This window comes from Nannospalax galili, unplaced genomic scaffold (assembly GCF_000622305.1).
Source record: "Nannospalax galili isolate Female #2095 unplaced genomic scaffold, S.galili_v1.0 scaffold50, whole genome shotgun sequence".
Taxonomy (NCBI): domain Eukaryota; kingdom Metazoa; phylum Chordata; class Mammalia; order Rodentia; family Spalacidae; genus Nannospalax; species Nannospalax galili.
The window spans coordinates 518018-544133 of record NW_008328749.1 but is presented as its reverse complement, the minus strand read 5'-3'; the positions used below and the strand labels follow the sequence as shown (position 1 = coordinate 544133).

General features: G+C 39.7%; 1 protein-coding gene across 5 annotated transcripts in view; it reads left to right on the top strand.

The window, feature by feature from the left end:
• Positions 1 to 26116, top strand: part of Slc4a4 (solute carrier family 4 member 4) — a 476303-nt gene that overhangs the window by 330659 nt on the left and 119528 nt on the right. For all 5 annotated transcript variants that reach the window (XM_008829281.3, XM_029561709.1, XM_029561710.1 and 2 more), the window contains one exon: positions 23902 to 24059. In XM_008829281.3, coding sequence (XP_008827503.1) covers positions 23902 to 24059 — 158 coding nt within the window. The remainder of the gene's footprint in view (positions 1 to 23901; positions 24060 to 26116) is intronic.

Here is a 26116-nt window from a genome sequence, read left to right as displayed (position 1 = left end):
AAGAGGAATTCCAAAGATTTTAATAAATAGCCTGTGTAGAGGCTTTGCTTAAAGAAGCAAATATAATTTGCTCATTTTTTATAATTTGCTGACATGTTGAATTGTGATCTCCAAGAAAGCATTCCCATTTACTGCTTTCTAGAAGGAAGAACTTGCTTAGAAAAATAACAATGGCTGCTACTATTTAAAATAGTTGTGAAACTCTCAACGTGAAGAATTCTCAGAGTGGCTCTTTTCATCAGGACATTATAAAAACATCAGGAAAAATGTGTCATGATGGCTTTTGCATGGGGAGATGGCAATGCTATTCCTATGCCACGTTACTCTGAAATGCCCTGAAGGATGTCTTGCTAACAGTGAAAGCAATGGGCACTTCTAAAGACCTGGATTCATATTCAATTTGTTTTCAGTGATGCTTTTTTTTTTTTAAATCCTGTATAGTTTTTCATTTTTATTTTGAAAGTTTATTTTTAAGTTTTTATTATTTTTATTTTATTTGTATTGCCTGCGTGTAGGTAGATGCACCCATGTCATGCAATGCCTGTGGAGGTCAGAAAAAGGAATCAAATCCCCTGGAACTGGAGTTACAGACAGTTGTTAGCTGCCATGTGGGTGTTGGGAGTCAAACCCGTGTCCTCTGCAAGAGCAGCCAACGCTCTTAACCACTGAACCATCTCTCAGCCCCCAAAGTTTATTTTGTAGAGTACGTTTTTATTGATTTTTTGTGTGTTTCATATAATACATCTTAATCATATTTACTCCCCACTTCCCTATTTGCAGCTTCCATATCCTGCCCAGGGACTTCATACATTCTATCATATGTGTTACAGCCTATCAAGTCTATTGTGTAGCCAGACATCCCTTAGTACAAGTTCATCCATTGGAGCCTGTTCAGCTTGTGCAGTGTCATTATCTTCAAGAAGATCACCTCTCCCTTAGCTAGCTACAATCAGCTACCAATAATTCCTTGCCAAAGTTGTGGCCTCCAGCCCATTTCCTTAGTTCTATGCTGGTTTTTGTCTGATTGAGTTTGCATAGGTCTTGTGCGTGCTGTCACCATTGCTGCAAGTTCATATAAGCATGTTCGCAGGAGTCTGTAAGACTGTTCCCTTGTGGTCATGCATTTCCTCCCCAGGCTCTTAAAATCTTTCCACCCCCTTCCACAATGATCCCTGAGCCCTGTGTGGATAGAGTGTAATACAGGAGTCCTGTCCAAGGAGTCACACTCTGCAGTCTCTTTTTCTCTGCACTTTGACCAGTTGTGACCTTTTGTGTTTATCACTCTCTGTTGCTTGAGGGAGCTTCACTGATGAGAGTTGAGATGCATTAGTAGTCCCTCTATCCTTTGTTCTACTGTGTTCCACGAGCCTTAGGTGTAGAAGTATCACTTAGGGTTAGGAATCTCACAGACACTTACTCTTTGGGTGTGACCAGTTGTGCAACTCTGTGATAGTCTTCTATTGCAAAAGAATGTTCTTTGATGAGTGGCGACTGGCAAATGTGTTTGTAAATATAAGGATCCGTATTTAGTGTATAGTAAGAAATTATGTTTATCTAGGGATGTGACAGACCTAGGGTTTTCTCTAAAATCTAGGACCTTTCCAGTCATGTGTATTTGGCTATATTTGCAGTGCCACACATGAGTTCCCTCCTATTGAGCTGACTTTAAGTCCAATTAGGTAGCTATTGATTAACCCCACCTTAAAAGTGCCACTGTTGCACAAATATAGTTTGCTGTGCTGGTCACTGTTTTAGTTATTAGAATTAAAAATAGGTTTAGGTCCTTGACTGATTTTTCTCCCTCACCACCTTGCATAGTTTCCTCCAAAATTATGAGAGCTAGTCTTCAGGGAGGAGGTTTCCAGGTCAGTTCAAGCTCCTCCATTGTTCCAAGTTCTATGTCCAAAGTATGTCTTGTCTTCAGCAATAGGACCTTACCTTCCAGTTCTGGGAAATAAGGGTGGTGGAGATAGCCTGTATAACTTGGTGAGTCTTTTGGACTACCGAATTAGCAACTCAAAGGGAAAATTCTCCTGTCTGGCAGTCTTTCTTGTTATATAGCCTTTAGCTCTACGTATGAACTCATATACAGATATGTTTGTGTACTTTTTCAGTAGGCTTTAAAAATATTTATTATTTTTATTTTTATTTTTTAATGTGTATTAGTGTATTGCCTGCATTGTAGGTAAGTGCACCCATGTCGTGCAATTCCCACTGAGGACAGAAGAGGCCATCAGATCCCCTGGAACTGGAGTTACGGACAGTTGTTAGCTGCCGTGTGGGTACTGGGATTTGAACCTGGGTCTTCTGCAAGAACAACCAGTGTTCTTAACCACTGAGCCATCTCTCCCGCCCTTCAGTAGGCTTTTGAACTAATACATTTCTCTCTGATTTTTCACACCAGTTAAACATTATTTATCTCACCTCTCTCACTCCCTATCTAACCCTCTCACCTCCCTCCTCAGTTAAAGTACCCCAATTTCCCCTATTTCCTCTTGATAATATCTGTTTCCTATGATCCCCCTCTCTTGAGCTCCTTTTCCCTCTTTACCCCCATGGTCCCTCTTCCCCTCCTAGTTAAATATCCGCATATATCCACTTCACTCTTGGTAGCACCTTTCTCCTACTATTCTTCTCTCTTGGGCTGCTCCTTCTTTTTACTCCATGGTTATGGTTTCTTTCCATTTTCATGGGTCCTATAGTTATATCGGGATATATACTCACATATAAGGCTTTGGTGCTGGAGAGATGGCATAACTATTAAAGGCTACAGTGAAAAACTAAAATGTCAAAGGCTTCTCATTTTTAAACACTGTATCAAAGTGGCATAACATACAGGTTTTAGTAAAATAAAGAACAAAAACAACAAATGAAATCACGGTTTATTAGAAGCTTCTTCATTCTCTAATCTAGTTATACCAGGTGCTATATGCTGGGTATATGTCGGTGGCTATCCTGTCTTTAAGCTCTGCCTTCTTGTTCTAACCTCCCAATTTATAATACCTCAGTGTGGATAGGCTAGACAATGACTCAAATTGATGGATAGAAGATCTAAAGTCCTTTTTGATTTTTCTGGACAGTACGGATGTGCTTTCCTTAATGGGGCAGAGAAGTCTGGGCTTCATCATCTTAGGGATGCTAGTTCAAAACCTGGTTTCCCTCTTTTACTGAGTGATTTTATCTTTTTGAACCTTACAAAGACATTGGTTAAAAGCCACAACAACAAGCAGTTTGTGTCCTTGTGTTCTTCTGACAATGTAAGGTGATGGAGGTGAAACACAGGAAGCACAAAGTGGTATTTACTAGCTGTTAATCCTGGGCTTGGGGTTGTCTCATAAGGTAGACTGCTTGCCTAGCATGCACAAAGCCCTGGGTTGTGACCCCAGCACCACAACCAAAACATACAAACTCCTTTCCCTAACCCTTTCTTCTGCATTTTTGAAAATATAGGAATAGAACAAACAGTGAAATAATTCATGGGAAAATGGAGTGTACAAAATGGAGCAAGCGTAGGTGAGCCAGCATATTTTAATTTTTGAGTGGCTCAAGACAATGTACCAAAATAGATTTTTGATGCGCTTTTTTTTTTTTACTGGAATAGAGCACAACCTAGTATGATTATACATTAAATTGTTACATAGGCCCAGGCAGACAAAAATTTTTTTTGGGGGGGGTTATTTTTTTGAGATAGGGTTGTCTTGTAGCTCCAGCTGAACTGGAACTTTCTATGTAGTCCAGGCTGGCCTCAGTCTCACAGAGATTCACCTGCCTCTGCCTCCCGAGTGCTAAGATTAAAGGTATGTGCCACCATGCTCAGCAGGGCAAACAAAATATTTTAAATGATGGTATGTTGGTATGTTTTCTTCTTCCGCTGTCTTGATAGTAAAAGCCACTAGCCAATCTATAGTAATATGCTAAAATTATATTTACATGTATGTAAACAATTGCAATTTTTAATTGAGAAAATATAGGAAGCTAACATACTATCCTGTGGGATTTAAAGAAAATATATGATGGGCTTCTCTGCTGAAGGAATGTGCAGACCTGTCCCTCATTCATATGAAGAATCATTGTCTTCATGGGGAAGCCCAAATAGATGGAATGATGTTCAGAGTCCTGCATATCCTACCTAGTCTCTCCCTAGTGGACATGCAAGGCTCTCTCTCATTCTTGCTTCAGCCACATGAAATTCTTTTAGCTTCTCTATCATGCCAGTCACCCTGCCTGGGGCCTTTGCACGTGCTGTTCCTTTGACTATAATGCTCTTCTGTATAGGGAACTGAGACTCACCCACTAGTTCTCTGTAAATGTTATCCTTTTGGGAAGTTCTCTGTGAGTCCCCAGTCTAGGCTAGTATCTGTTGTTATAAACTATCATTGCAGAATATACTTTTCCATAATGACACCTACCACAGCTCTTAGAAAACAGATATTTTAAGTTTTGGCCAAATATTTTTGGTCAGCCTTTTGTTACTATAATGTGTATCTGAGAAAATTATAAAGAGAAGAGATTCCCTTTAACTTCCAGTCCATGATTCACTGGTCCCACTGCTTTTAGACTCATGGTCACAGTGGAGTGAAGCTGTTGATCTTATGGTTGGGAAGTAAAAATGTAAAGGAAACGAGCTGTGGTCCCACTACCTCCTCAAGAACACACACCTGAAAACTTGAACACCTCCTTCTAGGTTCCACTTTTTAAAGTCCTTACCTCCCATTAGCACCACAGGCTGGGAACCAAACTTTTAATAATACAAAGGTCTTTGAAGGATTAAGGTCCAGTGTTTATCATTTATGTTCATTGATAGGCTTCAAAATTGAAGAAATGATGTCTTGTAAACTATGACTCTTAGGCTATAGCCTGCCACTAACTTGTCTTTATCTGTCTGGCAGGATAAGAATAGTTATCATTTTAATGATATTAAACATATATGAATACGCAACAGAGATTTTTATGTTGCCTGTAAAGTCTCCAGTATCTCTGTTGGTCTTTCACACACTTGGCAGCCAGTAGCTGCATGTTGATTAGAAGAGCACAAGTTCATTTTTCTACCACATTGTCTTTTCAGTGCAGGACACTCAATTGTAATGAGGTATGGAAGGAGATCTGATGATGGAATAAGTACCTTGACAAACCCAGGCCCATGTGACCATCAGAGGGCTCTAATCCAGGACACAATGCATTAGGATACTATGTGCATCTCAGATTTCCAGGTGACAAAACCAACAAGCATAGCTATCTTTATTTTAAACCATGGAGTCAGAATGGGCAATCATGTTGATAGGCTTGAAGTCACAGGAATTTAGTAAGAATAAATGTAAACTACATAAGTTTAAAGCATGAAGTGAATAAAAACACATGAAAATGTTACTTTATTTGGACAGATTGGAAGTAACAGTTATCATGAATACTTACAGAAGTAACTAAGGAGAAGTCTGGGCACTAATCAGAAGAATAACTTAGAAGATTAATTGAAATAATTTATCCAGAGCTTTCAGTGATGGAAAGTCCCGAGGGGCACATACCTCATGGACCTGCCAGGGACTGAGAATTGATTTATTTCAGTTGCTCCAGAAATAAAATCACAATATCAGGTAGGCTCATGGACACAGTTTCACTCTAATATAAGAATGAATTCTATAGGAAGTACAGCTTTATCAGTAGTTTACTAAGTCCTCTTTTGTACTAAACACTGTATTAGGGATCAAGACTATAAAAATGAACAGGATCCAACCCTTGTTTACAGGAGTTCTCATTATAGAAGTAGGGATAGATTTGTAAATAATGTCTGGTATTAGACATCTAAAGAAGAGAGTAGAAATTCTGCCAGGTACTGTGGTGTGGGCAGAGGTGATAAGTGAATTAATTGTTGAATTGAATGCCTTTTCCTTTCTATAGTGTTCAAGAAGAAACAAAACTTGGACTAAGCAATCTTTACTTATTTAAAAAGTTTCTGATTTGATGAATAATATATGGGATTAAAAACTGAGAGACGGGGCTGAAGAGATGGCTCAGTCAGTAAAGTGTTTGCCGACCAAACATGAAGACCAGAGTTTGAGTCCCCAGAACCATGTAAAGCTGGGCATATAGTGCACATTGGTGACCCCAGTGCTCCTATGGTGGGAGGAAAGCAGAGACGGGAGAATCCTTGGAAGCTGGTAGTTCGGCTAGCATGGTTTACACAGTGGGGAGCAACCTGTCTCAAAGTGGAAGACTGTCCTCTAACCTTCATAATCACATGCATGAACATGCATACGCACACATATATGCATCACATTGTACACATGTATCTCTTACACATATATGTGCACATACAATGAGAGACAGGATTTGGAGTATACTCTGGAACAGATGAACGTAGGGACCCTTGGGCTCAGTATTCATTTAGTTCCCACTAGTGGCTTCATCCCCCAGGTATAGATGAAGAATCTCTCAGGGAGACTCCTGTGTAGTTGCTGCCTGGTTGTCAGAAGTGTGCTTTTCCCCCAGTTCCCCTTTTCTGCTTCTTCAGTATTCTTTATTGTTCTAATTTGGAACATGTTCTCAGAAACCTCAGTGAAGGGTACATGAAAAAAAATCTGCTAAATAAATAATAGCATGACTACTACAGATTTAATTATAGCTATACAGCTGCCTTTTTGAAGTGCTCTGTTGGGGCCATATAGCTGCTCGTACATCCAGCCATGGGAGGACCTGGCTTCAGTGCTTCCCAGATGATAATACGGAATTTTCAGAGAACTGCTAGTAGCCATTTGAAAGCCAATAGATTGTATGCTTTTCTGATGATTTTCTGCTGCTATTCCCCCACAGATGGATTTTTTATTGATAATTTCTTGTTATACTTAAGTCGTCACATATTAAAGCATTCACCCCCACAGATCTTAGGAGTTAGGTAGACCTGACAGTTTGATGGCTGATTTTTTTTGCCACATGTGACATGCCTACATTTAACAATTTTGACTTATTTTAAAATCTGATTTAATGGGTGAGCATTTCAGTTGTTTTCTCAGTGGCAAGATGGGAACACGAATGAGGGAGGGAGGGAGGGAGGGAGGGAGGGAGAGAGAGAGAGAGATGTGACTGAAGGCTTAGAGGAAATGCAAGTCTGAATGATGTAAAAAGAGTCTTTGAGGAAATAAGGGCCACAAACCTCTCAAGCCACATGCAAACTGTCGAACTCAAGAGAGCGAGCTTCTTGGAGTATGACCACGGACATATGTTTAGCTCCTTTGAGTCCCAGGAGACCTGGGACTGGGCTGTTCCAGCCCCTTCCAGGTCTGGAATTCTGTGAGTGAGAGTTACCTTAGAAGTATGCTCTTACCAGTGACACATCTTTGAGGATGGGACGACTTTTCCTTTTCTAATTGTGTTCTGTGGATCCTATGTCCCAGTGCTTCCTTGAGGTACAAATCTCATAGTATGAAGTCTTTGTGAGGGTAAGGAAGTTTGGGTTTTTATTGTGTTCCTTAAATTTTCTCCATCCATGTCAAGGATCCATTTGAATTTATGATAAAACTATGAATGCCCTCACTAAAAAAATGTGCAATAATATGGCCCCAGAACTTCATGTAATTTGAAGGTGCCATGCACTCCTTGGAATCTCACCAGACACCCCAAGCTGAGAACTGCTCCTTTTTTTTGTTGTTGTTAGGACTGAGGGGGACTGCAAGGAAGTGGAGGTAAGGGAAGTCTGGAGGTCACCAGCTCTGAGGTTCAGAGGGGGTTGAGGGCAGAGCTTTGTTGGGGTCATGGATAGCACTACGTTTCAGCAAAGGGTAGGTGACATGAGGGGACATCATTCGCAGTTTCTTCATAAGAAAAGCAATCTGCATGGGGGTTTGTTTTGCTCAGCAATTGGCTTTCAACTCTTGGTTGCCTATGTTACCTCTGATGATTTCACCCTCCCACCTCTGATGCCTTGAACTTGTTTTTGAAAGAACAGCCAGTGTGTTTTATTTGTTGCTCTGACTGGGATGTGTGCAGAGGAGAATGCACACAAAACATTTCTCCTTAAACTATAATTTTCTCTTGAAGTCACTAACCCCACAATGCTAATTGTGTGTGTTTGTTTGTTTTGCTCTTCATCTGGTTGTTCCCTATGCAACCTTTCTCTCCTCCTGGCAGCTAGAGGTTGCGGGTAATGAAAGTAGCCCTGTGTTTAAGACCTTTCTTGTTGGGCTGGAAATGGGAAGATGGTTAGCTTTTTAGATATTAATAGGTAGATCTAGAATTAGAAATACAGTATTTCATGTTTTTTCCCTTTTGTCGGCTGAACACAGTTGTTCAAGGACAAGAGTGTCCTTCTGAGGGAAATTCGGTTAAATACAATGGTGAAGCTATCAGGAGATATGGTATTTATTTTATACTGGTTTCATGAAGCCACCCATGTTGGCTGTAGGCTTCAGTTCACCTGTTGTGGTAGCCTTACCTTGAGGTGAATGTCTGTAACTTTTTCAAAGTTAAAGCCCATGAATCTATACACTTGGCACAGTTAGCTTCCCTAGGGAGTTACCAAACCATATGATTACACATTTTTAAGTCTACTCCAAGAAGAATTTTCTCCCTAAAATTTGGAAGGTTGTATATTTGAATTTAATGTGGTATAGTATAAGCAGTATTTTATCTCTTTGAGAAAGAAAATGTTTTGTCACTCATCTCTACCTGTTTCTAGGATTATAGTAAAACTGTACTGGAGTTTTAAGGTTACCATTTATTAAATATCTGCCAGGCAAGCTCAGGCACGGTGATAGGAGCTTTTATATATTATCTATAATATATGACTTATTGACAATGTTAGTCTTCAGATGAAGTTAAATATAGAAGACAACTTTGTAGTCCCATTAGCAGCTGTTCTGTAGGTTAAATAAGGGCGCAGGTATCTTCAGTGCCAGTCAAATCTTCGCTGACGTGTCTGTTAATCGCCGGTATTGCTGCAGTACTTGCTTTGCTGTCAAGGAGTATTAGGCTTTTGAAGAACCTCAGTTCTTACACTGTGTACCATGTTAGGCTCTTCCTGCTTCTTCATCCCTCTTTCTGGGCATTCTGTTCAGTCTGCATTTACTTTGTCTCTAATCTGTTTTCACTGTTGAGTCCCCATTCAGGCTAATTCACTATCTAAGCCCCACTCAGGCTTGACTCAGGGCCTGTAATTTCTCCATTGGACACATTTATTGTGTAGCCCCCTATCTGTTCAGCACTCTTTGTGAACATTTGGACATCACCTCATTTGCTCCTCTCTACAGCCTGTGAAGTAGTCTTTTGTCATCCCCATTTTATAGATGAGGAAACTCAGCTTAAAGAAATGAAGTAATTTGCCCAGATCTAGCACCTAGTAAGGAGAAGGACTCAGATTTTTGGACATCTATGTATGATTAAAAACCTCATCTTCTTCATCTCTATTTGTATTTAAAACAACTGAACAATAGTTGCCAGGGTCAGCCTTAGGAGGCTTAGAGGGTAGAGACAGCCAGCCTTTGGTCTGAGACTTTGCTCATTCTTCCCTTCTCTCATACTTTCAGACAAGTTATGTAATCTCTACATCTCACTTTCTGAATGGACAAATGGAGCCAAAAGTGATAGCTTCCTTACAGAAATGTGAGAATTTCTATGGTGCAGGAAGTATTCCTGGCACAGTGCCTGGCCAGTGATCACTGATTAAAAAATGAATAGTAGTAATCATGATTATCATTGCTAATTCAAAATAGTCATTGACGTCCATTGTGTCTCTTGGTAGCAAGGGCACCTTTTCTTTGTTCCTTTTTAAATTTTTTAAAAATTTAATTTTTATAAGTAACTTTTATTTACTGAGCTTTTTAAATTTCATTCAACATTTCCCATTCAAATACAGCCCCCCCTTCTCCATCCATGCCTCCCCCTAACCCCCCACAGAGCCCTATGCACTCTTCCATACATGCTAAGTCCTATTCATTCAGGTGTTTGTACCCAAATGTCCTTAAGTGTAAATGAGTCCACTAAAGTCTACTCAGCCCATCCAGTGGTTGTATGTAAGTCATACTCTCCCTCACCCAGCAGCAATCACTGTTAAATAGTTCTCAACCTAGTGCTGGCCAACCACCTATTTCTCACCCCTTCTTTGGGCCCTTGTTTAATTGAGCTGACATGGGTCCTGCGCTCAATGCCACCACTGCCACAGACTCACATGAGCAAGCCTCCAGTGGCCTGGAAGCCTCCACTGCCCCATGTTCATGAACCAGCCCTGGCTCTTAAAGTCTTTCTGCCTCCCCTTCTGCAATGGTGCCTGAGCCATGGGTGGGTGAGGTTCCATATAGGAGTCCCATCCTACACTCTATAGTCTCTTATTCTCCAAAACTTGACCAGCTCTGGCCTTCTATGTGCATCACACTCTGATGTGCAAGGAATTCTCTCTGGTGAGAGTTAAGGGATGCATTAGCCCTCTCTCTACCCCTTATTCCACCGTGTTCTATGAGCCTTAGTTGTAGAGATTTGACTGCAGATACGTTGTCTAGTACTGGGCATCTCCTAGGTGTATGTTCTCTGTGCCTGAACAGATGTGCAACTCTGCAGTAGCCTCCATCTGTTTCAAAAAGAATCTTCTTTGATGAGTGATGTATGGCATGCTTGTCACTCCAAGGGAGGTCTCTCTGTCTGGCACTGCTAAGCAGCTCCCAGGTGTACATATGCATTAATGTTCAGACACTCTATGTGCACGTCTCATAGGGTTTTTAGGGCATCACTTTTCCCTCTAGGTTTCCTAGACCGTCCCCCCAAGATTCATTCATCTCCACTCTCATATGGCTTCCCCCTCCATCCCTCTCTAGTCAGTGTGCCCCCATTATCCTCCCCCTCCCCCTCCCCCCAATACCTCCCAACTCCTGACATTTTTCCTATCCTGACTTCCCTTCCTCCCCCACACCATGGTCCCTTGCATGTCCCTCCCTCTTCTCCTCCCTGCTGAATACTCCCACTTTCCCACCTCCCACTTTCCCCACCTCCCCCCTGGTAACATCTGTTCCCTACTATCCCCCTTTTAGGTTCTTTCTTTTCCTTTACCTCCCTACAGCCTTTCCATTTTTCTAGCTCCTGGTGTCATATGAGAATTTATATACTCATGCATAAGGGATTGGTGCTACAATCTGCAGATGAGGGAGAACATGCTCCCTTGCTTTTCTGCATTTGTGTTACTTCACTTAGTATAGAACTCTCTAGTTCCATCTGTTTACCTGAAATTTTCATAATTTCATATTTTCTTGCTGGTAACTCTGCTAAGGAACAGTCTATCTAGTCAAACGTTCCAAGAACCACCTCTTAGATTCATTGATTCTCTACATTGTTTTGTTTCTATTTCATTAGTTTCCACTCTGATTTTTCGTATTTATTCTTATCTGTCAGATTTAGGTTTGATTTGATCTTGCATTTCCAGAGTCTTGAGTTGCAAAGATCAAGAGAACAAATTATATCAAATGCTAGAGAGGATGTGGGAAAGGGAAGCACTCACTCACTGCTGGTGGAATTGCAATCTAGTGCAACCACTATGGAAAGCATTGTGACGAACTCTTAACAAAACTAAAAACAAACACACCATTTGACCCAGTTATACCACTCCTTGGCATATACTCAAAGGATTCATCTCACTGCAGAGATACTTGTACATCCATGTTTGTCACTGTTCTTTTTGCAATAGCTAAAAAGAGGAATCAACCTAAATATCCCTCAACTAACAACTGGATAATAAAAATGTGGTACATATACATAATGGAGTTCTACTCAGTGGTAAGGAAAGATAAAATCATGAAATGTGGAGGTAAATGGATGGATCTAGAAACTGTTACACTGAGTGAAGTAACACAGACTCAGAAAAACAAGCAACACATGTTCTCCCTCATTTGTGGATCTTAGCACCAATACCTTATAAGATGTGCAACTCTGCAGTAGCCTCCATCTGTTTCAAAAAGAATCTTCTTTGATGAGTGATGTATGGCATGCTTGTCACTCCAAGGGAGGTCTCTCTGTCTGGCACTGCTAAGCAGCTCCCAGGTGTACATATGCATTAATGTTCAGACACTCTATGTGCACGTCTCATAGGGTTTTTAGGGCATCACTTTTCCCTCTAGGTTTCCTAGACCGTCCCCCCAAGATTCATTCATCTCCACTCTCATATGGCTTCCCCCTCCATCCCTCTCTAGTCAGTGTGCCCCCATTATCCTCCCCCTCCCCCTCCCCCCAATACCTCCCAACTCCTGACATTTTTCCTATCCTGACTTCCCTTCCTCCCCCACACCATGGTCCCTTGCATGTCCCTCCCTCTTCTCCTCCCTGCTGAATACTCCCACTTTTTCCACCTTTCTCTGATAACATCTGTTTCCTACTATCCCCCTTTCAGGTTGTTTCTTGTCCTTTATCTCCATGTACCCTTTCCCTTTTCCTGACTCCTGGTGTTACATCAGAATTTATACACTCACATATAAGGAAGTGGTTCTACAATCCACAAACGAGGGAGAACATACATCCTCGCCTTTTTGCATTTGTGTTACTTCACTTAGTATAACACTTTCTAGCTCTATCCATTACCTGCAAATTTCATAACTTCATCTTTTCTTACTGCTGAGTAGAACTCCATTGAGTAGATGAACTGTATTTTCATTAACCATTCATCAGTTGAGGGATATTTAGGTTGTTTCCATTTCTTAGCTATTGTGAAGAGAGCAGCAACAAACATGGATGTAGAGGTATCTCTACAGTGTGGTGAGTTCTTTGGGTTTATGTCAAGGAATAGTATCACTGGATCATAAAAATTTATGTATTTTTAAATGTAAGTTTGTCTTGAATTTTTGTGCATTTCATATAAAACATCTTACTCATCTTTATATCCCCTCACCCATCCATCCCCCCCCAAAGCCCCCCACCAGATTTCATGGATTCTGTAATATATGTTAAGGCCTATTGAGTCAAGTTAGTATACCTAGATGTCACTCAGTTACAAGCTCATCCACTGGGGCCTAGTCAGCGTGTTTAGAGCCTCTCCCTTAAAGAAGATCAGCTCTTCCTCACCCAGCAGTAATATAATCATGCACCACCTCCCCTGGCTTTTACACTCTTTCTGCCCTAAGCCCTGGGTGAGTGAAGTTTAATATAGGGCTCACACTCTGCAGACTCTTATTTTCTATGCTTTGGCTATTTGTGGCCTTTTGTGTTCATTGCCCTCTGTTGCATGAGGGAGCTTCAATGATGAGTTGAGAGATGCATTAGTGTTCTTTACCCTTTGTTTTATTTATTAATTTTATTTTATGTATATGAGTGCATTGCCTGCATGTATGTAAGTGCACCCGTGCCATGCAAAGCCTGCAGAGATCAGAAGAGGATGTCATATCTCCTGGAACTGGAGTTATGGATGATTGTTAGCCACCTTGTAGTAACTGAACCCAGATCCTTTTTAAGAGCAACCAGAACTATTAACCACTGTGTCATTTCTCCAGACCTTTTCACCTTATTTTTATAACATTTGAAGAAGGACTTTTTACCTTATTTTAGAACAAGCAAAGAAGGACTTCTTTGTCCAACTAAGCTCCAAAGGCAGGAATCCCTTTCAAACGTTCACTAAAAAACTCCAGGCACTTTCAGGCACTTCTGCAGGATTTAACAACAGCAACAAAAGGTGGGTAGGACAACATAGGATTCCTAGTTTTGGAACAGCAGATACCGTTCATTTATTACAGAGGATCTTCTTCAGTTTGCTGCCACCTAACTGGAGCACTTTCAGTTGGGCTTTCAGTTCCTCATTTTCTTCTGCAGAGCATGATGATGCATAACCTAGGATGGATCACATGGACTTCATGTATTAAATAATGTTTACTGAGCACTTACTGCAGGGCTATACCTGCAAGGCATCAAGGAAGCAAAGTTGAATAATATGTGGTTTCTTTTTATAGAGTATGTTAGCACCTACTTAAGGTCTAATAAGAATCTTAGAAAGTCCATCAGTGATGCCTGTGCCAAGTACAATCACAGAAGGCAGACTGGTGAAAGTTAGGGAAGATGGGGAAGTCAGGGTCAGATTTATCCTTCCCATGAGGCCTGGCGAGCATGAAGGGCATAACTGGAACTGAAGTATATGAGGAGCAGAGCAGGGCAGAGGGCATGTGGGCAGCAGGGATTTCCTACCACACAGAATACTGAGTATTTTAAGTCTCCTTCCTTGAGACATGGATTGAGTGACCTGTATTTACATTTGGTGGAATTCATGGCACACAATATAGGCAAAGACTTTGAAGAAATTACCTAATTCAGCTCATGTTTTTCTTTAAATCCCCTTTCAAGTGCTATTTTCTGTATTTTTGTTTATTCCTCCCCCTTCTCCTTTTGACTTATTTTATTTTATGCAGGTAAATACTAGTAAATATTTTAAATGGGCTTATTATAATTTTTGAAGGTTATCTGTATAGCTGTCTCAACTCTGGTTTGCTATGTGAAAGGCCCAGAGACTTTAGGTAAAGAACTTCTAAACTTGAGGTAGTAAAATTTATTTTTCAGACATATAAGGATTTCACGGTATTGTAAGTTGGATGTATGGTTTGAGTTCAAGTCCTGACTAAGCCATTTCACTCAGTGAGTTTGATGAAGACTCTTAAACCTTTTGGATCTCAGTTTCCCTCATCTTTGAAATGGTGTAATACATTTTTTACAAGCTACCTGTAAGAATTCAATTAAAATAACATTCTGGAAAAGCCATAGGGAAGCACATTATTTTATAAGCTTATTTAAAAATACATGTATTATATTTAAAAATATACACACACATGTATATATATATATATGCATGCGTGCATATATAGTTATAGGCTATCTAACAAAATGTCAGTGTCAGGAATGGAAAAACCTCCCTTCAAGGTTTTCCTTATTGATCAGGATAGTAGTTCAAGAGATTCCCAAAGCAATATAGACTTTTGCCATTGCCCTTGATTGTCTCAGAACTCAAAGGTAAGACCCTGTTGTTGAAGATACCACACACTTCAGACACAGTACTTGGAAGAATCCAGCTGGAGCTGGCCTGGAAGTTCCTCCTTGAAAACTAGCCCTCATAATATTAGAAGGTACTATGCAAGCTCCATGAGAGAAAAGCAATCAGCACTACCCAGTTTTAAAGCCACAATGACTTGCCCAGCAAAATATTCCCAATGGTGCAATAGTGGCACTTTTATATTGGGGGTAAGCAACAGCTGTCTAAATGGACTTGAGGCCTGACATTGTAAACAGAGTGAACTACCCATGGCTGGAGAGGTCATACACCTACTACTAGCCCTTTCCTAATCCAGTATAATTTCTAACTATATTCCAAATGTGTATCCTTATATCCACAGATAAGTGTAGCTCTATGACTCATCCAAGAGGCTTACTTTTAAAACAGATAGAGACTATTACGGAGATGCACAACTGGGCAAAATGCAGAGAATAAGTGACTATGGGGCTGCCCAGCCCCAGTTGATATGTCTGCAATGCAACCCTTACACCTTAGGCTCAGGGAACATTGCAGGAAAGGGAAAAGATTGTAAGAGCCAGAGGGCCAGGACACTTGCTGCTAGATAATATCTTTTATACACGACAGGGAAGCTATACCTATGACATATCAACACTATGCTTATCTAAACAATACCTGCTTTATGACAATACTAGTTGACATGCCAATGTGGATGGGGGAAATTTCACAAACTCTCACCTCCAGATAATGAACTGTAGGCAATCAATGGTTGCTGAGAGAGGGAGAATCAGTTTTCTCCAGGGACTGATGCTAGATTATCCAATCTGAAGAGGTCAACTCTAAGCATATGTAGGAGCAACACTAAATAGACTCAATACATTGTGTGTGTGTGCGTGTGTTGTGTGTGTGGGGTGTATGCGTGTTTGGATGTTTGTATGTTGGGGCATGGGAAGAGTTGAAGTAAGAGATGGAGGGGTAGAAATGATATAAATGCAGTACTCATACATGTAATTGCATGTATGAAATTCTCAAGAAAATGAATTCTCAAAAATAGCATTTATGAACATGCTTTAAAATGATAAGGAGCTATATATATATATGTTTAAGAATATTATTTAAACAATATTACCAGACACAAAATGTGACTTAGAGATTTTTGACAAGTTAATTTTGAAACTAGGTCATTGCTTGAAATGTCACTCTGTTTAGGAAATTAGAGCTACTTAATGTTATATTTAGCTTGATAGCCATTTGTAAACATGCTGCCTTACAGACTTATTTGCATTGATGTTGGTAAGACATCTAAATTTGGAAAGAAATTTGTAAAATCAAATTTTCACCCTCAGGCAATTGTTTTCACTTTGAAGTCATATTTTATAAAAATGGTAAAAAAAGAAGTTGAGGAAAAGCATAGCCAGAGAATGTTCTGGTATCTTGTCTTCTGACTTTGCACTCCTTCATGTTTTATGTATCCTGGAAACCTCAGATCATATCATAGTTCCTAAGTACCAATAACATTATAAGTGATTGTAAACATTTTAGACTTACGGGCTATCAAGCAATAGCTATTTGGCTTCTTAGACAAATGAACTAAGACAATGCCTGTCAGAGTATGAGCTCCAACCAAAAAGTATTATATATTTGCTTGATTTCTATTTTATTATTTTATTTTTATTGTTTTTTCCCTTTGCCCTCACTGGGGTTCATATACTATTAGTTGTTTGTTTAATTTGAAGTGTTTATATGTGTTTATGTGGTGGTGGTGGGCTCAAATCTCAGATCTTGTTCATACTAGGCATGTGCAGGATTATTAAGCTAATCCCTCATTTAATGCTTAGCTTTTGCTTCTTGATGTCTATGTTTAGATCTTTAAACTTTGACCTTTTGTAATATTTTCAGTTAAAGCTGTGAATTTTAGTGAAGACGTGGTTTTATCTGCATTCCATGTTTTAATATATCATGTGTTTATAAGTAATACTTTAACAAGCTAGTGATATAGTTTAATCACTAGGACAACTATTTTTCCTTTAAAATAGATTCTGATGAAACCCCACATCTTATAACCAATATTTCCCCAATACAAAGTTACTTGGAAGTTTGTATCTAAGAACTCACTGGGTAGCTCTGCTTTAAGGCTGTTTCTCACTTCTGATTTTTTTCTCTTGCACCAATCATTTAATCTTATCTACTAATATGCCTGGTAATTCTGATTAAATATAAGATATAACATATACACAGTGAAGATGATTTGCTATTGTGAATGATGCTGTCTTCTTTCAGATATTATTTATTTTGCTTTTTGGTTGGCATTTAGGTTGTGGACAAGTCATATAACTATTCAGTTTGGAATTATGCTGATTGAAAACTGGGTTTCAGTCTCTATGTAGTTCACCAAGTATGTAACACCCAGCCTAAATTCTTACCTAAGATCTAAATTCTTTTTAAAAAATTTACATATATGAGTGTATTGCCTGCGTGTGTGTAAGTGCATACATATCCTGTAATTCTTATCCTGCAATGCCCACAGAGGTCAGAAAAGAATGTCAGATCCCCCTGGAACTTACTGGACTTACGGATGGTTGTTAACTGCCATGTAGGTGCTGGGAACTGAATCTGGGTCCTCTGCAAGAGGAGCCAGTGCTTTTAACCACTGGACCATCTCTCTAGCCCTAGATGAGTTTTAAGTATCACTTAAAAATGTTGAATAGATTACAGAATCACATCGTGAGAAGTCAGATTTGAGGACAGACCATAAGTATTTTTGCTTTTAAATTATACTTTATTAGATACAATTACTTTAATGCAATAATAATGGCAGAGAAAAGTAGAAAAGTTTTAAATAGTTGCCTGCTATTTGAGGGCGATGGTAGGTTGGGTGTACTTGCAGGTGGTACTTTTAGGTCTGAGGGTGGTATCAAAAGGGCTAGAAGGACATGACATTAATAAGTGGTTATAATAGCTAGATAAAATTGATTAGCGGTTATATTGTGATGGGTTCCATCTACAAACCATTATATGATTCAAACTGTTTTCCGATTTGAGGGTAGGAAAATCTGAAGCCAAAGTGTAGAATGAATGATTGACTTTTTCAGTTGACTGGTACAAGTCATTAGTGGCTGAAGAACTTTCTCATCTTGAAACAGAACCATCATCCCAAGGAAGTTACATTGTCTGTAGTTTATTCTTCTTTATCCATTCAGAATTTCTAGTGTCTCGACTCTAGGTTCATAGAAAAGCCCTCTGAAAATAAGATCAAGAAAATGTAAGAATAAACATTCATAGCAAAAGATACACTGCATATGTCTAAGAAATTAGAGCACTCTGGAAGAAAGAATACATCATAGAAGAAGCTTGAAATACGTACATCTGTATACACAGAGCTTGTATTCAAATCTGGTAAAGGCCAAAAGAAGAAAGTCACAAAACTGCTGAGCTAGCCATGGGATATTGCAATGATTGGAGTGCCACAATGCAGCTGTTTGAAATCTATTTCTCTGAAATCAAGGTTGGCTAAAGGAATTTTTCTTTGTAGTGTGTGTTCTTATATTTGACCCTGCATAGCGTCCAGGCTGGGTGTCCCTTAGAGAAAATGATTGCTAAAGAGGGAGCATCAAACTTCTCTTTGGAATTCAATCCAGATGATTTTATTGAGTAATTTTCAACGTTATTTGCAATCCTTGAATTATATTCTTGTTTTCATTATCCTTTGATTTCTGTGAATCCCACATCTATTCTTTACATTTCTGTGTAAGCCTGGAATTGGGTTTTCTATTTCAGTCATTATCAGATATTATTGGTCTCCTTAGAAAGATAACATGTATGAATCAGTGTTTGATAAGCCAATATTGTGGGATAGATTTTAAACTTTGACTGAGAGAGGAGCCTTTCTTGAACCTTGTTACTAGGTGTGATTGCTGTGCTTTGTGACCTCCCATTGTGCAATGTAGCTTTCATGTTATTTATGTTTCTTCTTTCATTACAGCCATTCTGTATTTACTTCTTTATTGGCCTGTGAATGTCAGGAGAGTAGGATCTGTTTATTCTCTCCAGTACCTACTGCCAGACCTTGAACGATGTAGGCACCCATACAGTTTGAAGAGAATAAAGGAGTTAAGAGTGGGATTAGACGAAAGAGGAGAATGTTTCTATCTAAAGCAGCATTTGTAATCTGATTTCATACCATAATGTGCCTGTTCTTCTACTGAGAGATAAAGCATTTTGAGCCACACAGGCATACTAAAAGCTCTGAGAAAGTCTATAGTACAGAAGCTTATTTAATTTTATTTAACCTGGTGTTCCTCAAATCTATCTGACAAATACACCATTGTAGCTGGGCTCTGCAGTGGATAGAAATACACTTCAGATGAATTTAAGCCTGAAAGGGGATGTAATGGTTTATTAAACTGCAGAAGGATTCTTACAAGGGCTGTAGGACATGAAGTACCGGGACTGGGATGTAACCATCCCTCTCTTCAGCTACTTCTCTCTACTGCTTCTGTTGCTTCGGCTTTGGTGCTGACCTTATTCTTTTCTGGTGTTAAAGTCCTGACGTGTTCCTTTCAACACAGGGGGAACAATCTCAAATAACATGGAGAATGTTGATTTTGTTTTACAAATACAAAAAGATTTGTTCTTGTGTGTGGATCATGTATATCCTTTGCACCTGTCACTATTGTTGGGAAGGATTTTACCTAACAGGGCCCGTATCTAGATCTTTTGTTTACTTATATAGCCTCAGTGAGATGTGCCTAACTGATTAAGAAGGGGACTGTGGAGATGGTTCCATGGTTAAGGCAAGCATGTGGACTGGAACACAGATCCTAAGAACCCACAGAAATGCTAAGTGGCGATGGTAGCCTGCCTATGATTTCAGCCTCAAGAAGGCTGAGATGGGGATCCCCAGAGCAAGCTGGTTAGTGAGACTAGGTAGCCTGGTGGGCTTTTGGTTTGATTGAGAGAGATTTTACTGAATAAAGTGCAAGAACAATTGAAGATAATTATCAACATCAACCTCTGGCCTCCACATGTACACATGCCCCCCCCCAACAAAAGGTTAAACAAAAAGTCAAGAGGAAATTGTGTGGGGAAGAGTAGAAATAATAATTGTCCTTTTCATTCAACAGCAATTTGTTGAACTTTTCTTCTCAGGCACTCATACTCTTGAAGCATAAGAGACCTAATGCTGAACACACTAAATGGCAGTTCACCTACAGGGAGCTTCTAATGGGGAGGCAGGTGATAAAAGGATAAATAGTCCATATGATTTGTTTGATGGTGATTAAAAACAAGGAACACAAACTAAAGCACAAGAGAGGTATGAGAAGTGTCTGTGGGGAGAGGGAGTGGAGAGTTGACTCGTGAGTGGGGAAAGCCTCCTGATGAGAAAGTGACTTTTAGTAGATACTAAAGGGTGTGAGGAAGGGAGTCCTGTGGACATTCCTCAGAGAAAATAGCAGGTGTAAGAGATGTGAGCCAAGCAGGCCTGGAACATCAGAGTAAGGACATGGAGCCTTGAATTGTGGCATAAGGAAGATCAGGAGAGAGTAGAAGATCAGGATATGGATCTGGTGACCTCTAGATGATGCTAGGATTTAGGGGTCTCCTGAAGGCCTTGGCTTCACTTAATGAAATGGTAGCCAATACATGATCTGGCGTCTGGTGTGTCTGACCTGTGTGTGGCTTTGGTGAAGAGTTGAGGAATAAGGGCAGAAGCTGGTGATCCAGGTGGGAAGCCAATGCTATAAAGAGAAAGACCCAAGCCTAGATCAGGATGGTGACAATGAAGGTGAGGAGAAGCAGTGGGATTCTAGGTGTGCTGTGATTATAGCTCTAATAGGATTTGCTGATGGAGTGGACCTGGGTATGAGAAAAAGAAGGGCTGAAGATGGCACCAAGGGCTTGAGTCTGAGCAGTGGAAGAATGGAATTGCTATTCTCCAGACAGGGGAGACTTTAGGGAGAGCTGGCCTCAGGGACTTTCAGAAGGGCTAATTTGGATGTATGTTTGATATGTGTGTTAGAAATCCAGTTGCAGGTGTTATCAGTCTGGAGTCCAGGGAATAGGTTTTGGCTGATGATACATATTTGTGAGTCATCAGCATTAGAGGATAGCATTTTAAAGATAGAAGACTGGACAAAATCCTGCCAAGATTATGTGCAAATTGAGAAGATGGACATCTATGGACAGTTCTGGGAGTACCTGAGGCTCTAAATATTTTTATTTTAGAATATTTACTGTTTCTAGTGGAATACTAGAATTCTGCAAGCACAGTTTGGGAATGCTAAACTAAAAGAACATGTCTTTACAATAGTCTCTCCTTAGAGAATCTAGAACTTTGTTTTGTTTTGCCTTAACTCCTAACTTCTGAGTATGAGTAAGGAGTAAAGAGGTCTTGATGAAGGTGCTACAGAACCACAGGGCACTGTGGGAGTATCTAATTGACTGGATATTCTGTATGTTTTGATGGTTTATCGATCTGTTTTTCAGTACTAAAAGATCAGCTTCTCCCACTCATATTATTAATTGCAGATGAATTATGTTTATTTCCCACAAATTGCTCTTACCTTCTTGGAAGCATCTGGGCAGAATTGTGATTCAGAAATGAGTACTAATGAAATTCCCAGGGAAGTGGGCTAAGGGGGTGAAATATGCTATGCTGAGCTTTGAAGGACATTTTTTAACAGCAAGTATGAGACTCTTAAGATTCCACATATAATCATATGAGTGAAAATGTGATATTTATATTTCAGAGTCTTGCTTACTTCACTTACTATGATGATCTCTAGTTCTATAAAATTTTCTTATAAACGACATTATAAATATAACATTTAATATGCTTTGATGAGTGATAGGAAATTTGGAAAAGTCCATACTGCTTAGAAGTGGCCATGTTCCTGAGATCTAAGAATATATACTTCACTTTTATTTTTACTTATTTACTTAGACTTCCACTAATGTCTTAGTTCCAACATTTTTGCTTTTTAATCTTCCAGCTTTCTTTTACATAAGAGGTGATGAAAGCCAATGGAGGGTAGTAGAGCTCTAGACATCAGTTTTCATGTCATTTATTTTCCCTAATTAAGAAACTTTTAAGTAGAAAATAAAATGATACAGCCTTCTTACTAATTGGGGATATTGAGTCATGCCTACCACTCAGCAGGGATCAATGTCAGAACCGATTGAGCTCCTTGGTGCTTTTTACTTGAAGTGGCAGACATTTCTAGTGGCTAAAAAGTACGTATCACAAGTCCATATCTTTTGTGTGGTCTTGTAAGATTTATCTCTGTTCCATGATTACTGAAATGATTTCCTTGAGTTATGTGAACAAATGATACCTTTAAGACAGTCTTTCAAATTGACTGGGTCCAGCAGCTTTCACACTGATAAAACGGCTTTACACCCTCTCATCTCTCCTCAAACCTCCAAACACTTCCCTCCCCCTCACCATCAGCTCACTTGTGTTGCAGTGCAAAAATACAAGTCCTCAGAAGCCCTCATCACCACCTCTCAAGTCTCTCAAATCACCCACGTTTGAACCCATGCAGTCTGCTTTTCCTGGTGGGACTGTAAGCTGTGTTCCTATGAACAGTTGATTCTTCTATCTGTTGTGTGGATATTGTACCCACTCATAGGATCCAGGTTGTTTGGTAGGGAGTTATTTGTAATTATTCTTCACCTTTCCTGGAGCAGTGATTTGCCTCCCTTAGCTCATTCTTTACATCTTCTAAAGGGCTGTCTTCACTCCTTCTAAAAAAAATGTCCTGTTTTATTCTCCCCTCATTGGTCTCTCTAATTCGCGGCTTTCCTTTGCAGCAGTATTTCTCAAAATTGCCATCTCTATCCCCCCCTCCACTCCTCAACTTCGTTGTGCATGTGGTAGCCTAGCGTCTGCCGTGACAGCTCTATCAAAACTTGCCAGTGTGGCCACCATTCATTGGTCCACTCTTAATTCTCATCTTTTTTTTTGACATTTCAATAGCCTAGGATACAGCTGCAGACATATTTGCATTATGGACCCTTCTTCCCTGGCTGGTGGGGGCATGCTGGTTTCCCTCTTCTTTTTCACTGATGTTTTTCAGTGTTTTCCACAATGTCCTCTATTCCTTTCAAAGATGGAGTGGCCCAGGACGTGGGTCTTCCTGCTTTCTTTGCTGATGTTCACATCCAGGGTGGTGGTACCCTGTTCTGTGACCTTCAACACTGTTTTCCTGATGACTCCCAAGTCATGTCTTCCTTCTCCACCTTCTGACCTTCTCAAACTCCTCTTGGTGACCTTCAGGACCTTAGGACATGGTTCTCCATTACACGTGCACTTCCTTTTAGTCTCCTAGTCTTTGTCCCTCAGCTCCCCACACTTCTTACTTCTTTGGCCACCGACCTCCTTCCTGTTCAAAGGCCTTGCATTTTCCTTCTTTTACATAGGATGTTTTAGCCCAGGTCTTTGCATGGCATGTACCTTTACTCCTCTGTCAAATGTAATTTTTTGGAGCCCCTCCTTGACCACTCTGTGAAAAATAGTTACCTCTTTATTTTATTTCTTAGCAATTATCACTACTTGAAATTGTACTTTATTTTCTTCAAGGAAATATGAGCCTAAGTAGAGAATGGAATAGTTTGTCCTCCCGCTATCCCTCTGATTTAAGTCACTGCCTGTCTTTATAGTATGCTTTTAATAGTTTGTATTGAGTAAGTGAATAAATAAATTAATCAGGGTATGTTACATATTGGCATATATATATATGTATGTATATATATAGTTATTACATCCTTGATATTTTCAAAGGTACAGACAAATATTTACTATAATTTAATGGTTAAACATAAAAGCATTGAGCTATGTACTGCTGTGTGAAGACTCATTTAAAGAGACTTCCCATGAGTAATGTATGTGGTATATTTTCTTGTTCCTCTGCCTGGAAATAAATTGTGTTTTCTTGGCCTTTCACATGCAGCTGAAGAATAAATTTATGAAAAAATTGCCACGTGATGCAGAAGCGTCCAACGTGCTGGTTGGGGAGGTCGACTTCTTGGATACCCCTTTCATTGCCTTTGTTCGGCTACAGCAGGCCGTCATGCTGGGTGCTCTGACTGAGGTGCCTGTGCCCACAAGGTAAGCTGCTCTCCCACCACTAGGCTGCATGGAGTGCTTTTAGGAAAATGCTCTTCCTCTTAAGTCAGAGAATCAGCAGAATGAGGAAACAGTGCATTCAAGAGGTTTCATTTGAAAGAATGCCTAACTCTGGCATTTATGCTCTCAAATTACATGCCACTCGAGTAGTAATAATAATGGCAGTTACAATGCTTGATTGGGCTATGTACTAGTTTCTTCTTGTGTTTTATTTAATCATAATAATCTTTTAACATGCAAACTGTAGTATCCATATTTTAAAGATGGAGAAACTGAGTTTAAGTATCTTTTCCAAAGCAATACAGTTACTAAATGGTTCAGAGGTTATAGTATCTTCCCTTTACTCTGTGTCTAATAAGAAAATTACTTTGCTCACATACATCCCACAAACACATACATACACATATTTAAATGATCATATTCCTAAAATTTTTAAGTAGTCTCTTGATGCACTTCAGTTTGTATACTATGCATTGTATGTGTCACATTATGTACATTTCCACTTCAAAAGGAGGCATGCCTGTCACAGTCACATTCTCAGTCTACTGTTCCCTGTGTCAGAAGTCATCCTGTCACCTCCTTCTGAGGCTGCTTAAAAGTTAGGAAGCTTGACTTGGGCAGCACATTGAAAAGAAGCTAAAATGTCACTTGGACTTGTGGTGAGGGAGAGATTAAAGAGAAATTTGTAGCTTCAGGTTGACATCAGGAAATTATTGTCTGAAAGAAGTTTGCTTTTGGTGGGTCCCAAGGCAGTGATAGGTGATTTTTTTCCCTTAGTTTTCTGCATGTGAACAGACAGGGCTGTGAATGCTCCTCAGTGCACTCATATGCACTGTTGGTCTGAGCATGATTAACCAACAACAGTGACGAGAGGCTCAAGGTTTGTTCTAAGCCAGGTTAGGAGGAAAAGGAGAAGAAAATGTCCTGAAGTCTCTTCACCTTTGTCACGCAGGAGAGCATGCAGGTGTTTCCCCTGCCTCCTGCTTTTAAATATCGAGGGCAGACCTTGGACAAGGGGAAGGGAGATGATCACAGTTTATTCAATTAATGGGATTATCATGATTTCTGTTTTCTGTAACATTCCAGTGGAGCCTTGCAGTTCTATCTGAGCAATCACCTGGCAAGCTGCTGACTCAGAGGATGGATGAAGTCCAGCTTGGTGCCCCAATGGCTTTATTTATGTCTCTGAACTAACTTTACTGGGGCTTGAAAGAGAAAACATGCCAAGAAGTGTTAAAGAAAATTGCTTTTGCCTTTTCATTTTTATTACCATTTTTCTTTAGAAGCTACAAATAAAAGATATTTAAAAGGCTTTTTATTTAGCAACCATATGCATGCACTGAGTAGAAAATCAGAAGCATTTTTGCCTCTCATCATCTGCTCCTGTCTGGCTCATTCTTTTTCTTCTTTCTTTTTGGTGCCAGAGAGTACTGTTAGTTTAGAGGTGAAATATGGCATCATTTCACTAACAAGAGGAGCAAAGCAATTTGAAGGGATGTAATTCAATAATATCATAAAAATGATTTCAGGGTAGCATTCTGAACAATATATCCTTGCATATTAGCATTTCCCCAGGAAACAGTTTTATCCATTTGTAGTCCTCAGAAGCAGGGTAAACTGTAATCACTGAGTAAGGAGTCTCCTTAGCTGTTTTTGGTTGTGAGTAATATGAGACCGTTTACAATGGCTACATCCTGTGAAATTCAATAAAGGAAATACCATGAGGAATTGCGGAGGACTGAGTTGTGCTCCAAGGTGGGGTTTAATGTGCATACTACTCTCGTGTACTACAAGCACATCTGCAAAGCTATCATTGTACTCAACGTTCATGGTCATTTTCCCCTTAAATGTAGAGAAAAGTCATGCCATTATTGTTGTTGTTATTACCATTCCAAATAAACAGTTTACTACTGTGGACCTTTGCAGAAGGCTGGCTTTCTGGGTCCTTTTCCTTGGATAGAGCTCACAAAGTTCTTGACCTACTTTGCTTTTATGATCTGTTGCAGCATCTGTCTACTTGCAGTTCTGTAACTATCAGT